Below are 17,847 nucleotides of genomic sequence, written 5' to 3' on the forward strand. Positions count from 1 at the left end.
CAATTCGAATGAACAATGATCTTCAACTATATGAAAAAGCCTGACCCATCATAGACAGCAAGGGTACTACCATGATCAATGCACAGAAATGTAGATAGGACATCGTTAAATTGGTCCATGTGACATCAGTGGCTACACCATCATTTTATGAAGCAATGAATTAATAGAGTGTGTGGCAGGGGGGGCGTGGTTTAGCGAAGTCTGCAGCGGGAGAGAGAATCAGGAGACGAGCGGTAAGTGAGTGGTTTGGGCAAAAATTATCATCACCTGTTTCTCGTTCTAGTAATTGGCGTGGAGAGAGTATAAAACGCCGGGAGAAACGGATGCAAGCGAGAGAGAGACGGACTGCTGACCCGAACCGGAAGGAGTGAACCGGAAGTTTGACGGAGTGTCAGAATAAGAGTCCCCGTTTGGGTGTTTGTGATTTTCTTTGTTCTTTGTTTAGTTTTGGTTAAATAAATACGTCAGCAGTCCAGCCGACCCCTTTGTCCTCTTCCTTGCCACACGAACTCACTACACTGGTGCCGAAACCCGGGAAGGAAGAAGGACCGCCGCCGCCATGCAAAGCCCGTCCTCCACGCCGCTTGCGGATATCATCGCTTCCCTCGCGGTCCTGCACCAAGAACAACATCAGGCCCTGCTGGACCTGAGGACCGATCAGGAGAGACGATTCCAGGCCATCGTTCAGGCCCAGCAGGAGGACCGCGAGAGGTTCCGGAGCTGGATGGATCGGGAGGTTCGTGCCGAGGCCGCCGGGCCGCCCGCCGCCCCCATGCACCTGCCGCTTCACAAGATGGGGGCCCAGGACGATCCGGAGGCCTTCCTGGAGCTCTTCGAAAAGTCGGCGGAGGCCTGCGGGTGGCCCCGCGAGCAGTGGCCGGTACGCCTAATACCCCTGCTCTCCGGTGAGGCCCAGGTGGCCGCGCAACAACTTCCGGTGGCGAACCTCCTGGTCTTCGACGACCTCAAGAGGGCCATTATCCAGCGGGTCGGCCGGTCGCCAGAGCAACATCGCCAGCGCTTCCGGTCCCTGGATTTGGGCGAGGCCGGCCGGCCCTTCGCGATGGCCCAACAGCTCCGGGACTCCTGCCGCAAGTGGCTACTGGCCGAGGGAAGTGACGTGGAGCATGTCGTCGACCTGGTGGTGCTGGAGCAGTTCATCGCTCGGCTTCCCAAGAAGACGGCCGAGTGGGTCCAGTGCCACCGCCCCACGTCGCTGGACTCGGCCATCCATCTGGCGGAGGACCACATGGTGGCGTGCCCAGGGGTCGGCGCCCCCCCTCTCTCTCTCGCCCTGTCCCTCTCCCTAGGTCCCGTCCACCCGGCCCTCCTCGTGTCCCGCCCCGGGGGCGGGGCGGGATCGACCATGGACACTTCGGGAGCCCAAGGGCCCCGCCCAGGGGGGCAGGGATTGTGCCTGCTGGGGGGGACAGTGCTTCCTTTTCTCCACTCTCTTCGCGCCAATTCTCCAATCCACTCCCTGCCACTGGGGCGGCGGGTAGGTCTGGGCTGGCCTGTTGGCGTTGCGGGGACCCGGAGCATTTCGTGGACAGGTGTCCAGCGATGGAGGTGGGGACAATGATCCGGGTCCCGGATGTCCCACAGGTCACCCCCGGTCAGGCTGGCGAGTACCAAATACCCGTGAGTATCAAGGGGGGTACATATCCGGCCTTGGTGGATTCGGGATGTAACCAAACCTCAATCCATCAAAGCCTGATTCAACCGGGGGCATTGGATACAAGCCGCGTGGTTAAGGTGCGGTGTGTACACGGGGATGTGGTGGAGTATCCGGTTGTCCCAATTAGCATTCATTTCCGGGGACAAAAGCATAGTGTAGAGGTGGCGGTTAGTCCCCACCTCCGGCATCCGGTAATTTTGGGAACGAATTGGCCTGCGTTTACGGTTTTATTGGGGTCGTTATGTGCGGATGCCTCTTGGGGAAATAAGGCACGGAAGGAGGCCGTGCGGGTACAGGTGGGAGAAACTGAGCCAGGGTCGCTGTGGTCTGCTTCAGGGGAACTGAACGAAATCGGGAGACTAATTCTCTCGGAGCGTGATGACTTTCCTCTGGAGCAGTCTCAGGATGAGACACTAAAACATGCGTTTCAACAGGTCCGCGCCATCGATGGCCAGTCTCTCCAACCTGCCCTCCCGCTCTCCTATCCGTATTTTGCCATTTTAAAAGACCGGTTGTATAGAGTGACCCAAGACGCTCGGACAAAATTGAATACAACCCAATTGTTAATTCCAAAGAGCCGCCGGGAAATGCTTTTCCAGGCGGCTCATTCTAATCCTATGGCGGGCCATTTGGGACAGGCCGCAACACTAAATCGCCTCATGGCCCGCTTCTTTTGGCCGGGCATTCATGACAACGTGCGCAGGTGGTGCGCGTCTTGTCCGGAATGTCAATTGGTAAACCCACCGGCCGCCCCAAAAGCGCCTTTGCGCCCTCTTCCCTTAATGCAGGTCCCCTTCGAGAGAATTGGCATGGACCTCATCGGGCCATTAGAGCGATCGGCACGAGGACATCGCTTTGCATTAGTCATAGTTGATTATGCAACACGATATCCTGAAGCGGTGGCCCTCCGCAACATTTCCGCTAAAAGTGTTGCGGATGCCCTGTTTCGTCTTATCTCCCGGGTGGGGGTTCCAAAAGAAATCCTCACCGATCAGGGCACGGCGTTTATGTCACGTACGCTACGCGAACTGTACGGATTGTTGGGCATTAAATCGATTCGAACTAGCGTCTATCACCCACAAACCGACGGCCTGGTCGAACGATTTAATCGCACACTTAAATCCATGATTCGTAAGTTCGTTCACGAAGACGCCAAAAATTGGGATAGGTGGCTAGAGCCCTTGTTATTTGCTGTGCGAGAGGTCCCACAAGCCTCCACGGGGTTTTCCCCCTTCGAGCTTCTCTATGGACGCCAGCCCCGGGGGGTGCTCGACGTACTGAGAGAAACTTGGGAGGAGGGACCGTCTCAGGGCAAAAACGAAATTCAGTATGTGCTGGACTTGAGAACAAAACTCCACACATTGGGGCGGCTATCCATGGAGAATTTGTTACAAGCCCAGGACCGCCAGAGCCAGCTGTATAACAGGGGAACTAGGTTACGCAAATTTGCACCGGGAGAGAAAGTACTTGTATTACTCCCAACGTCGAGCTCCAAATTAATGGCTAAGTGGCAGGGACCGTTTGAGGTCGCACGACAGGTCGGAGATCTCGATTATGAGGTAATACGGTCCGATAGGAACGGGTCCAGTCAGATATACCACCTCAACCTCCTTAAAAAATGGAATGAGGCGGAATCAGTGATGTTGGCAACGGTGATTGGCGGAGAGGATGATCTCGGGCCAGAGGCGAATATCAAACCCCAATCCCTCGCCCTGGCTCCAGGTGGAGACCACCTCTCGCCGTCCCAACTCACTGATGTAACGAAATTGCAAGCAGAGTTTGCCGACGTCTTCTCGCCCCTGCCGGGCCGTACTAACCTAATTCAGCACCATATCGAGACCGAGCCGGGCGTGGTAGTTCGCAGCCGGCCGTATCGTTTACCTGAGCACAAGAAACAAGTAGTTCAGGCTGAATTGGGCGCTATGCTTGACATGGGGGTAATAGAAGAATCTAATAGTAACTGGGCGAGCCCGATAGTTTTAGTTCCGAAAACGGACGGCTCAGTCCGATTCTGTGTAGATTACCGCAAGGTGAATGCTGTGTCGAAATTCGACGCGTATCCAATGCCGCGGGTTGACGAGTTGCTTGATCGGCTAGGCACGGCTCGCTTTTATTCGACATTGGACTTAACAAAGGGCTATTGGCAGATCCCCTTGTCTCCATTGTCCAGAGAAAAGACAGCTTTCACAACGCCGTTCGGATTACACCAATTTGTTACCCTTCCGTTTGGCTTGTTCGGGGCCCCAGCTACCTTCCAGCGCCTCATGGATCGGATTCTACGGCCCCATGCTGCATATGCTGCTGCCTACCTAGATGATATTATTATATTTAGTAATGACTGGCAGCGGCATATGCAGCATCTGAGGGCTGTCCTGAGGTCGCTGAGGGGAGCGGGGCTCACGGCCAACCCAAAGAAGTGTGCGATTGGGCGTGTGGAAGTAAGGTATCTGGGCTTCCACTTGGGGCATGGGCAGGTGCGTCCCCAAATTGATAAGACTGCCGCTATTGCGACCTGCCCACGACCCAAGACCAAAAAGGAGGTAAGACAGTTCTTGGGGCTGGCGGGATATTATAGACGGTTTATTCCTAATTATTCGGACCTCACCAGCCCTTTGACTGACCTTACTAAAAAGGAGGTACCAGATACGGTCCAGTGGACGGAGCCGTGTCAGCAGGCCTTTACTCAGGTCAAGGCTGCTCTGTGTGGCGGGCCGCTGTTACACTCTCCTGATTTTTCTCTCCCTTTTCTGTTGCAGACAGACGCATCGGACAGGGGGCTGGGAGCAGTCCTGTCCCAGGAGATAGAGGGGGAGGAACGGCCGGTGCTGTACATTAGCCGGAAGCTCTCGAAGAGAGAGGCTAAGTACAGCACCATCGAGAAAGAGTGCCTTGCCATCAGATGGGCCGTCCTCACCCTCCGCTATTATCTCCTGGGACGGGAGTTCACCCTCTGTTCGGACCACGCTCCGCTGCAGTGGCTCCACCGCATGAAGGATACCAACGCGCGGATCACTCGTTGGTATCTAGCTCTTCAGCCTTTTAAGTTCAAGGTGATCCACAGGCCGGGTGTTCAGATGGCGGTGGCCGACTTCCTCTCCAGAAATGGGGGGGGGGGGGCTGCAGGCCGGATGGCTCCCCGGCCTGAGTCGGGCGGTGGGGGTATGTGGCAGGGGGGGCGTGGTTTAGCGACGTCTGCAGCGGGAGAGAGAATCAGGAGACGAGCGGTAAGTGAGTGGTTTGGGCAAAAATTATCATCACCTGTTTCTCGTTCTAGTAATTGGCGTGGAGAGAGTATAAAACGCCGGGAGAAACGGATGCAAGCGAGAGAGAGACGGACTGCTGACCCGAACCGGAAGGAGTGAACCGGAAGTTTGACGGAGTGTCAGAATAAGAGTCCCCGTTTGGGTGTTTGTGATTTTCTTTGTTCTTTGTTTAGTTTTGGTTAAATAAATACGTCAGCAGTCCAGCCGACCCCTTTGTCCTCTTCCTTGCCACACGAACTCACTACAGAGTGTTTCTAAATTATCTGTTCTTTATGAATGCTTTAAAATCTTGGCACAAAAAAACAATAAACATTCATGAAACTTTTTTTCCTGAATGTTTGTCTAACATTAGGCTGCTTGTTTCAGAAGGTGCAGAGAACATTCAAAAGTAATGCTCCCATAAAGGTAAAAAAAAAAAAAAAATGTTAAAATGAAATGTTTGCATAATGTTTGATCACGTGACTACCTACCTATAAACTGTGTATATATAGTACTGTCAACCATTAATCACAATTGATCAATTCCAAATCAAAGTTTTTGTTTACATGTGTGTGTGCTGTGTATATTTATGTATAACACGTACACATGCATAAAAATATTTTAGAAAAATATGTTATGTTTATATATTTAAATATTATATAAAAAGAAAATAAATATATAAATGTTTATGCATGTAAATATTTCCAAAATATATGCTGTATGTGAGTGTATGTATATAGGCTACATAATAAATATACACAGTACACACACATATATTATGTAAACTTAAACTTACTTAAATTTTGGATGCGATTAATCACTAATCAATACATATGTAACTATTTAACCTTAAAGAAATGTCATCCACCTGTATGTTGAAAGCATTGAAGAGTGTGTTTTTCTCCTGTGCAAATTAGCAGGACACACAGACTTGTGTCAGACTCAGTGCAACAACCTCCCTCTCTTTCTCTTTCTCCCACTCACTCACTCACTCACTCACAGCTGCAGAGAGAAGCACAGAGTGGAGCCGCCATACAGCAGCAGCACACAGCGCGATGGTGCGCCTCAGGACCGCGTCGCGCAACTTAACTGCGTTTCAACACGCCATCCAACTCACGGACTTGTGAGGCAAATCAGTTCAACTGTTCAGACCTGAACTACGCAAAATGGACAAGCAAACTACTTCCAGGACCTTAAACCAACACATCAACGAATGAGCTCATGGTGATCTCCACAGAACGGACCACGCGCCAAGCACGGTCACCTTCGCTGTTGAGGAGACTTGCGAGGGGATCCCAAGAACAGCTCCGACGCGTCCCTGGCCAGCAGTAACGAGCGAACCGGATCCCGCAGATCAATGAAGAATGCGCGAGCGCACGCACAGTCGATGAAGCCGGCGGCGGGATCATGCGTGTTCTGCCCGAGCCGAGCGCGCAGTCACTGCGGCTGGTGTTTCTCTTCGTCTTCGTTATGGATGTAGCGCCGTCCCCGGCTCTGACCGCCGGCTGCCCGGACCGCTGCGTGTGCGACGACCAGCTGGTGGTCCAGTGCGCCGGGCAACAGTTAAGCGACTTCCCCGTGGATCTCCCGCTGGCCACCCGACAGCTGATCATCTCCAATAACCGGATCGGCGACCTGCCGGCGCTGCAGCTCAACTACCTGTCGGACCTGGTGTACCTGGACTGCAGCAACAACTCGTTGACGGAGATCTCCGAGTCTACTTTTGGCAACCTGCGCAAGCTCGCCTACCTGGATCTGTCTTTCAACAGCCTGACGCAGATCGAGGACCGGACGTTTGGCCCGCTGGCCAGCCTGGTGATGCTGAGGATGACGGATAACCCGGGGCTGTCGGAGATCCACCCGGACGCGTTCGCGGAGAACGCGGCGCTGCAGGTGCTGGACGTGAGCCGCAACAACCTGACGGCGCTCAACATTAGCTCTCTGATCGCGCTGCCGGCGCTGCGCTCGCTGGGGCTCAGCGGGAACCCCTGGAGGTGCGACTGCGACACGGAGGACCTGTGCCTCTGGATCCAGATAGAGGGCTTCAAGTTCCAAGGTGGGATCATGCGCTTCTTATCTTTAGCTGCTCTGAAAACTTTCCAAGTCCATTGTATAGCTTAAAAACTGACAGCCATGGTTGCCACAACTATAATAACGATGTTTGTCATTGTCAAACATGATTTTAATGAACATGTACCATGAAAATGCACAGGTTAGTAGATTTTGTAGCAATTTAGGCCTTTTTACATTATTTCTCAATACACTGACATTGTGTTATCTTTTAAAATATAATATTTTCTGGTCAAATAAAGCCAATTAACTTTTTTAAAATAGAAATATAATAGTATTTTATAAAAGTATTTCTTCTATGATGCACTTTTGAACTACTTTATAGTTCTGTAAAGTGCTGAACACCACTCAACAAATCAGCACCCCTAATTAAAAGCCATTCTATGCAAATAGGTTTTTAGCCTGAATTTTAAAACTAGAAATACTAATGGAAACTCCATAAACCATTCCATAATCTAGGCCCAACAACTAACAAAGTTTTTTTACTGTGTATTATATCAATGTATCAAAATTGCCAATAAGTAGCCTAATTTTTTGTTTAATAATTAAGTGACTTATAATATGGAGATACTGGAGCAAGTTATGATCATCTCTTTCTGCTACAAGCTAAAGTCTTTAACCGCTGCTGCATTAACAAATGTTACTGCCTTTCCTCCAGGCATCATAATTGAGGATAATGGAAGTGCTAATTGTTAATTAGTCATTTAGCTGATGATTTTATACAAAGCGTCCTCGTACACATATTATACAGTCTCCCAGGGGCAACTTGGAGTTATGTTTCACGATCAAGGGCACTGTGTGTCAGCCCTAACAAGTGATGAAGTAACCACATTTTCCAGGTCGGATAATATAAATGTTATAATAATTTAAGATTCAACCATTTCAAATAAGTTGAGCACTAATCTAAACAGCCCCGGCTTCTGAAGTCTGACCAACAACCAGCCTCAGTTAATGACTGGAATGCATTACCGTTGCTTTTTCTTTTTCCTTCGAGCCACACTGATGAATATTAAATCTGTGTTTCAGTGAAATATCATTATTTTAAAAAATACAATATGTAGTTTAAGGTGATTTCAATTAATTCCAGTGTTGGTGCCAGGAGAGAGAGGAAGGGAATGAAAGGCCAGCTAATTATCTCCACCATTAGACCTCCAGAGTGAGTAGGTCTTTATCAGTCTTATCACCCCAGTTCGCGTTATCGAGTTATTCAGGCTGATAATTTGATCTGAAGAGACTGTGTCTCGGTGGAGCAGAGGGCAGGGCACAGGCAGACCCTGACAGTTTAGTCTTAGGGCGAATGTACTCAAATGTTAATCTCTGCACAAACGTGACATTTTGAGCTGGATGCTCATCGTTATTTTTAGTCGAGCAGCTGTAAATGAACTTCAGATGTGTGTGCTTCACATGATCCATGTCACGGTATATGAATAATGCATGCGTGTGCAAGGGCTCATCCAGTTTTTGTGGATGGTTATTTTCTTTCTTCCAGTTCAAAACCTTGCTTTAGTGCAATGATTGATTGACAAGGTAATAGGAAGAGCTTTGGTGTTGTCCAAAATGCATTTGGCCAGATTAGCGTTTACACTACAGTACAAATAGGTTTTGGATTGCCTCTCAATGTGGTTTGAGTTACTTTCTGACCCTCCACATTACTGAAATGTTCTGAAACCCAGAAACATATAAGAACATTCTTAAAATAGTCCATGTGACATCAGTGGTTCCCTTTATGTGAATTTAGAAACTTTATCATTTCCCAACAATTACAGAAAGTTAGATGTTTGCAAATCCCACCTCTACCAACATTGTTCAACGATATGCCGTTTCCCAAATCCATAGTTCCCACAAACATCCGAAAACAGCATTTTCAAGTTTCAAGATGTTTACAGCAAAAATCTGAAATTGATTTGATCTCAAATTGAATAATTAGCAGTTACGTTATGCTCCATCAGCTACTTGACGTCATTATAATGTGTTAAACAATATAGTTCAAATGATGAATGTGTAACGAAGTTTCTACATTTTCCAGGAAACACTCATGACTAACTACTTAGTTTCTCCATGCATCGGACTAATTAGGCACTTATTTAAATAAATGTAAATAAACGTATTGGGCCCCATGGAAGCTTGCTGAGGCCCCCAATGGGTCCCGGCCCCCTGTTTAAAAACGTTTTGGTTAAAAATCACCAAAGTCTAAATCAGATTTGTAAGCATTGGATCTTCTGTGTGTTTTGCTTTTCAGACCTGAATGGATTTGATTTGGTTGTGCTAAAATCAGATTGAACAACTTTTTTTTTTTTTGGAGAGCAATTTTGTTCTTGGTGCTTTGTCAGCTGTTACACCATAATTAAGCTGTTAAAGATAGAGCATAGAAAGTATAGAAAGTATAACAATACACACAATCTGTCCAATCCATCTTTCCAGAAATAAGTTAATGTAGTCTGGGAACTTAATAGAGAAAATGGAGCTTTTCCAGACGTTGAGATTGAACATAAGCTCTGGCCTCTCCGTTATCGGGGAGCAAAACCCTAAGAATGCAAAAACCTAATTTCTCTCAGTCTATTCAAAGACACGCTGTCTGTCTGCTCATTGTCTCTCTCCTGATTAGACTCTCTGACGTTTTGGTGTTGCTACTTCCACAGAGAGCAGATGGCTAATTATGTCTTTTTTTTTAAAGATGATATGAGAATTCTTGTCCCATTATATAATCCTGTCCAAGCACCCTGACTGCACCAGCTTACAAGAGCACTGGTGCGTCTCTCTTAATCACCAAATATCCCCAGCTTCAGACGAGAATACTTGTTTGTGAGCAAATTAAAGTTATTGTTCACTAAAAAATGAAAATACTGTCATCATTTATTCATCCTCATGTTGCTGCAAACCTGTGTGACATGAACAGAAAAATTCTGAAGGATGAGAATATGAGCTTTCTACCTTTAATCAGATACAAAATCACCATAAAAATATCATAAAAGTGATTAATATGACTTGTGTGCTATATTTCAAGTCTTCTCAGTTATTCATCTCGACTTGAGAGAAATGGTCTGATTTAATGAACCCTTCTTTTGATTCAGATCTACAGTTAATCAGACTTTTCCAGTTCTTGAATTCAGCTCACTCAGTGATCTAGGCACAGCAGTTTAAGGAATAAAAAAAAACTGTGTTAATCCCCAAAATGCATAAATTTGATCTATAGTTTTAACAAAAGCCCTGAAGCTGTCAAAAGTCAGATGACACATTTTGCATCATCCAATGGATATTTGCTGAGAAAAAAATATGTGGTTATGTGATTGCAGGTAACATGGGCAAAAAGTGTTTCACATTATTCATTTACAAAGCTGGTTGAAAATTTACATTTACATTTAGTCATTTAGCAGACACTTTTATCCAAAGTGACTTACAAATGGGGATAATGGAAGCAATCAAAATCAACAAAAGAGCAATCACATGCAAGTACTATAACAAGTCTCAACGTAATGCAGTACATGTTGCAAGGTTTTTTCATTATATAATAAATAAAAAGAAAACAATTAGAATAAAAAACACTAGCTTTTCTAATCTTTTTGTAAAGAAAAAAAGCAGTTAACGAATAGAGTGCAAGTGAAGATTTTTGAAGAATTTAATTAGAATAGAGAGTGCTAGAGTTTAGAGGGTCAAAAAAAGAAGGAAGATATGTGTTTTTAGCTGATTCTTGAAGATGGCTAAGGACTCAGCTGCTCGGATTGAGTTGTGCAGGTCATTCCACCAGGAGGGAACATTTCATTAAAAAATCTGTGAAAGTGACTTTGTGCTTCTTTGGGATGGCACAATAAAGCAACATTCACTTGCACAACGCAAGCTTCTAGAGGGCACATAACTCTGAAATAATGAAGTTAGGTGAAGGGGTGCAGAGCCAGTGGTAGTTTTGTAGGCAAACATTAATGCCTTTAGTTTTATGCGAGCAGCTTTTGGTAGCCCTTGCAAATTGATAAACGGATGAGTGACATGCATTCTTTTTGGTTCATTAAAAATGTATCTTGCTGCCGTGTTCTTGATTAATTGTAAAGGTTAGATAAAAGAAGCTGGAGTACCTGCCAAGAGGGCATTGCAATAGTCCAACCTGGACCGAACAAGAGCTTGAACAAGGAGTTGTGTAGCATGTTCTGAAAGAAAGGGTTTGATCTTCTTGATGTTGAATAAAGCAAATCTGCAGGATCGGACAGTTTTAGCAGTGTGGTCTGAGAAAGTCAGTTGATCATCAATCATAAATCCAAGGCTTCTGGCTGTTTTTGAAGGAGTTATGGTTGATGTGCCTAACTGGATGGTGAAATCGTGATGAAATGATGGGTTTAATGGAACCACAAGCAGTTCTGTCTTAGCAAGGTTGAGTTGAAGGTAATGGTCCTTCATCCAGCAATAAATGTCTGTTAAACAAGCTTGTGTTGTGAGTTGTGAGCAGCTATTGTCAGATCATCAGGATGGAATGAGAGTTAGAATTAAGTGTTATCAGCATAATTCTGAATGACAGAGCCTAGTGATACCATGTAGACAGAGAAGAGAAGTGGTCCAAGAACTGAGCCCTGAGGCACCCCAGTAGTTAATGTTGCGACTTGGACACCTCACCTCTCAAGCAGTGGACAGATCCAGCAAGATTATTATTGAAGATTTAGAATCTGCTCTTGCCAGTCTTAGGGCTTCAAAAACTGAGAGCAAGGCGGGAGGTTGTTCTGAGTGAGAAAGGCAGAAACTTAGTTGAACATAGCTCGTTTAAATGTTTTTGCAATGAAAGGAAAAAGGGAAACCAGTCTGTAGTTCTCTAAAAGAGATGTGTTAAGGTTGGGTTTCTTAAGTAGTGGGGTTATGGGAGCCTGTTTTAACTGCTGAGGGAAAAACACCAGTGTGAAGGAATGTGTTAATGATGTGAGTGAGTGTAGGTACAACTGCAGGAGAAATGGCTTGAAGGAGATGAGATGGAATAGGATCAAGTGGATAAGATTAAAAAGGATGAGTTTGGAGACTTCTTCCTCAGAGAGTGAAGAGAAGGATGTGAACGAGTGTATGTTTGATGATAAGATGTGCTTGTCAGATTGTGGTGTGGAAAACTGTTCGCTGATGGTTTTAATTTTATTAATGAAGAATGTGGCAAAGTCGTCAGCTGTTAGAGTTGATGAAGGAGGGGAGGAGGACAAAGGAGTGAGGAAAATGTTTTAAAGTGCATGCAAGAGTTAGACGAATTGTTAATTTTGTTATGATAGTATGTCATTTTAGCAGTGGAGACATTTAGCAGTGGAGACATTATCAGAGAAGGAAGAGAGGAGTGACTGATACATAGGTCAGTAGGATTTTTTGATTTGCACCACATACTTTCAGCTGCCCCGAGCTTAGAACTTAGAGTTCAGTCCTGAATTACTAGTAATAGATGTAATGAAATCTGCTTTGTTGACTGCAGACTAACAATTCCAGAGACCAATAGAAAAAGAAAGTAGCGTATTAGCAGACATGGGAAAAGTGCGCAGGTTGTTATTGCACTGCCTTTAGTGTGTGATGCATGGTTTGTGAGTAGTAGTAATAGTATGGATATGGAAACACATAGTAAGAGTTGGTCATTAAAACTGAAACCGAACTGAAGCAAGGTGTAGAAAAGAGGATGAATCAAAAGCGATACTTATGTCCCTGCACGGTAGAGTCGATGGTCTTTAAACTCTTCAGTCTTAACAGGAGGATGGCTTCACACAATTACTGCCACAGTTTGTAGCAAATTGATAAACGTATTCTATTTCTATTATATGATGAAAGCTCCAGTTCACATTCATTGTAGTTTTTTTGCAACAACATACAGGTAAGTAGTAATAATTTTCTTTATTCTGGAATTCTGAAGGGCAATGCACAATTTTAGTGAGCTATACTCTTTTAACGCACTCTCCTCTGTCTACTTGTAACTAAAATGTAGAAAGAAACACTGAAGTATGTAATAATACTCTTTTGTGTGTGTGTGTTGGTGTGTATAGAGTCTATTAAGTGTGTGTTTGGTGCAGACTGAGTGACCACTCTGTGTGATTCACACCACTTTAGCATCTGTGAGTCATTTTGCATTTTCTGCCTCCCTATTTCTCTCTTTCACCCTGAAATATTCGCAAACAGGCCTTCAAAATGCTTCTATTTAAATCAATGTCTTAGTCCAGTGCAGTATGCTAATTACAAGTCTCCGCGCAGCGTTCCTTAGGAAGAGAAAGTGCCGAAACCAATGTTGTAGAGTTGGTGTCAGCCTGAGCTATAAATGTAGGATGAAATCCTGATCCATCACCATCCTCCTTCAGCATTGGGTGTTATTGATCTTTAAAGATCTCTCCTGCATTTCATGTGCACTGAGAGAAGTTAACGTGAAGTAAAGCAGTTTCTTTGGTTTCACAAAGCATCACTCTTGGCTTGTGCTGTCTTAACAACCCCTTGAACTGACTTTAGGAATGTGAATTAATTAATTTCTTTCCTGTGTTGACATATTTACTGTTGAAACAAAAGGACATTTTGAAGGGCTTGTGCTTATTATTTTACAGCCAGTAGCCTTTAGTTTACATCACAGTGCTACTGTGCTACTTGCTAGTTGGTGGTGGTTTGTAATGGTCGGGTATTTGGTGAGTTAACACAACCCAGTTAGCCACTATAACTACATCTTCTTGAGCTAAAAAAGTATATTTCTCTTTTAAATGTCAATAACAATTACGCTAATTAAATGAAAAACAAGCGACATATAATGATAATATTCCATTACAATACTGATTATGCTCTCGTGGACTTGTCTGCTGCTTTTCATGTCACCATGGAAACCCATTTCTAAGTCTGAGTGAAAAGAATAAAAATGTGTTTGCAACTTGATATCTCACAATAGCAGTTTCATTTTGCACAGTTGATTTTATTGCAGTTGCAATGTTTCTTGTAATTTTAAAGACTTTTCTATCAATTGCAGCTATTTTTTCATAATTATAACAATCTGGGTGTGATATATCTTCCAGTATGACTTTATATATTACAATGATTGCACATGATATCCATGTTCAGATTGGGCGGATCGCATGTCCAAGCTCCCTGTGAATGGTCAATCGCATCTTTATTTTGCACAATTGTGATTTTATAGCTGTTATGTATAACGTTGTTTCTCACAATTGTAACTTTCTATCTCTCATTGTCATTTTGTAACTCACAATTGATGTTGTAATTTCATTACTTCATTACTGTTCTAATTCTTGTCATTATGATCATCCAAAAAAAGTTTAAAATCACAGTTACTAGTTAACACTGAGTATTGGTCTTAAAACTAAAGAGTGACCTTGTTTCTTATCATTTGCGACTTTTCTAGTAATTGCGACTGTTTTCGCATGATTATAATAATCTGGGTTTGATTCATACATAATTCATGCATCTTTTTATGATGTTTTTGTTTCACAATGTGACTTTTTTTTTATCATGTCTCTCAGAAATCTCAGAATTTGTCTTTTTATCTTGCAGTCTCTCAGTTGCAACTTTGTTTCTGATAACTGACCTCATAACTTTTAGCTGTGACTTTATTTTGCGTAATTGCGACTTTATATCTTATAACTGCAATTTACAAACTCAGTTTCTGAAAATTGTGACTTTAAAACTGTCCCAATTGCCATTTTAATTTTTTTGTATGAGGTAGAAAAGGGCCTCCATATATCTGAGTGCAGGATAGCTGCAGACTCCCCAGTGAAGAGTTCGGGATTGTGTGGGACATCATTTTTCTGGGTCTATAAAGTCAGCATATGACATCTGGGCTTGGTCATTGAATTTTTTCTAGAGCGACAACATACACAGACCAGTACCAGCTCTGTTATGATGTCTTCTGGCTTGATTACTTCATTTTGTGTTTGTAGGTGGGCATGTTTTTGTGACATATCAGGACACAACTTTGTATAATGACATGGGTATGACACAGGTATTACAAGGAGAGGGTGACTTATGAGGACATAACCCATGTCCCCATTTTTCAAAACGCTTATAAATCATACAGAATGTGTTTTTTTGAGAAAGTAAAAATGCACAAAGTTTCCTGTGAGGGTTAGGTGTAGGGTTGGTGAATGGCGATAGAATATACAGTTTCTACAGTATAAAAACCATTACACCTATGGGATGTCCCCACTTTTCACAAAAACAAACGTGTGTGTGTGTGTGTGTGTGTGTTCTCATACCTTTTTTCCATTTGTCCTGGGCCTCAGAGAACCACGAGTTTCATTAACTCACACATTGAAGACTTCCTCCTTTGGGGATACCTCTTCTCCAGTTGTTTAGTGTGTGTTTGTGTGTTTCAAATGAGGCTTCTTGTGCTGAGAAACTAAATTTCACCATCTTGCTGAGTTGAAATCAAGTTTTACTTCAAATAAACACAGGCATTCACTTAGAAATGAAAAAAGTTACATGCCGCTCTCTGCAGCCGTGTTTTTGTTGGGTAACATGCTGAAGTGTTGACACATGGATAAGGGTGTTTGGATGATTAGATGTGAGAGGTAATTGTGAGTCCTGCAGTGGTGTAGTAAATGCAGCGTATGGGAGTGTGGGTGTTGCACACTGAGTGGATGCAGAGGCATGTGCGACGCCAGATGCTTCTGCTAATAGGGTCTGATTTAAAGGCGAGCCTGGGGCTCACGGTAAGTTCGTTAAGTGCCACCTCATCCTGTGGGTACTAAGCACATGAAAAATTAATGCGACAATTGTGTGTAGTACGTTTAGAGACACCATTTACACCATAGAGTATGTGACAAATACAGTTAACAAATAAAGCTTTTAAAATAGCAACTATATGTCAGTGGATGTATATCAGTATCAGTTTGTTTTTATTTTATTTAGGGGTTTCACTGGAACAGAGAGTGATCAGGTGAAGATATACTAAAATACAGCACGCAACTGTGATATGGGGCATCAAGGGCAACCTTACTAATTAGAATTAAAAAGTCATTTTAAGAATTTTGAAAGTTTGAAAGAATTCTCTTGTTTTCACAAAGGCTGCATTTACTTGCAGTAAAAAAAAAAAAAAAGTAATAATGTGAATTATTATTAAAACACTTTTCTATTTATGTAAAAATGTAATTTATTTCTGTGAGGCCAAAACTGAATTTTCAGCTTCATTACACACACACACACACACACACACACACACACACACACACACACACACACACACACACAAAACCCTTTTATAATTATTATAAATTTTGAACTGCTTAGTATTTTTGAAGAAACTGTGATAAACTGCCACTCAAAAGTGTGATTATTTTTTTAAATGTCCATAAATAATACTTTTAGGGATGCATTCTACTGATCAAATATGTCAGTAAAGACTTATAATGTTACACATGATTTCTATTTCAAATGAATGTTGATCTTCTGAATTTTTCTATTCATCAAAGTAACTTGACAATATTTCGGAAATATCTTTTTAGTCAAAACGGTTTTAAACATTGCTATATTAAGAATCATTATTAATAATTGAGCAGCAAATAAGCAAGTTAGCATGATTCTGAAGGATCATCTGTCACTTAAGACTGGAGTAATGATGCTGAAAATGTAGCTTTGCATTACAGGAATAAATTACATTTTAAAACAGTTATTTTTATAATATTATTTTTCACAATATAACTCTTTTTACTGTGTTTTTGATCAAAGAAATGAAGACTCTGTGAACATAACTTTTAGTGTTTATGAACTGAATGAATTATGTCACCTGAAAAAGTTTTTCTTGACAAAATGCAGTTTCTTTCATGTATTTTGAGCCAAAAAGATAAAAGACAGATGCATTTCGTCAACACAAATAAAATAATGCATTCACTGCAGTTCCTTCTAATTTGTGCACACAATGAATTCAAGATCTGACTGATGTCACCAGTCCCAAACTGACTGGCTGGATTTTAAGGAAACAAAGTTTAAGAAGGCTCTGGCTGCAATAATCAGACTTTCAACCAAGATCTATTTGTTGAATTTTCCCCTTGAGTTTACAAGAAAACTAAAAATATATAAAAGATGAATATTTTAGCTGTTTTTGTCCACATTTTCTAACGTTTTTGTGACGTTAGATGGAGCGGAATTTCCTTATATGGGTCCTAAGGGCACTTCTCCCGGAAGAGCGCGCTCCCGTATAGCAGAGCACTGAGAGCACAGACATTCACTGATCAGAGCGAGAGCGTCGCGAAATGTCACAAAAGAAGTGTGTTTTTGGTTGCCAGGGCAAGACAACCCTGCACAGATTACCAAAGAAAAAACAGCATTAAGGGACCAGTGGACGGAGTTTATTTTTACAGAGCGTCAACGGAGTTGTGCAAGTGTTTTTGTTTGTTCCCTGCATTTCGAAGATGCTTGTTTTACAAACAAGGCCCAGTTTGACGACGGATTTGCACATCGTTTATTTCTTAAGGATGATGCAGTCCCAACGAAAAAGGGTCACGATCGTGTGTTGGAACCACAGGCGGTGAGTAAAACTGCTTAAAATATCTCTGCCTCCTTGTTAGTGCGTCCCCTCCCATCGGAGACCTGGGTTCGAGCCCCGCTCGGAGCGAGTCATTGCTGCTGCTGCTCTCGTTCAGTTTCAGCCTCGGGATCTGATTCTGGATCATAAATAAACGGCTGAATCTGACTGTAAGCCATGGTTTGTTTTGGATGTTTTTTTCCTCACGGTAATGTCACAGCTTCCAAACGCTCTCGCGTCACGCCTTCAGCCAGTCGTGTTTTTCCGGGAAAAATCGGTACAGACTATCTTACTCTTATGAATATAATAAAACTAAAGACTTTTTGTAGTTATGGAGGATGCAGTACTAATCTATAGGTACTCAAGATTAACAGGATATTGAGTGAAAACCAGCATTTCACCCCCCCTTT

General features: G+C 43.5%; 1 protein-coding gene across 1 annotated transcript in view; it reads left to right on the plus strand.

Moving 5' to 3' along the window:
* Positions 1–5,906: 5,906 nt before the first annotated feature.
* LOC127984580 (leucine-rich repeat-containing protein 52-like) overlaps positions 5,907–17,847 on the plus strand; it is a 49,468-nt gene continuing 37,527 nt past the window's right edge. The window contains exon 1 of the mRNA XM_052587286.1: positions 5,907–6,976. Within this exon, the coding sequence (XP_052443246.1) occupies positions 6,328–6,976 (649 nt within the window). The 5' untranslated portion in view covers positions 5,907–6,327. The remainder of the gene's footprint in view (positions 6,977–17,847) is intronic.

The sequence above is a fragment of the Carassius gibelio genome, chromosome B20 (assembly GCF_023724105.1).
Source record: "Carassius gibelio isolate Cgi1373 ecotype wild population from Czech Republic chromosome B20, carGib1.2-hapl.c, whole genome shotgun sequence".
Taxonomy (NCBI): domain Eukaryota; kingdom Metazoa; phylum Chordata; class Actinopteri; order Cypriniformes; family Cyprinidae; genus Carassius; species Carassius gibelio.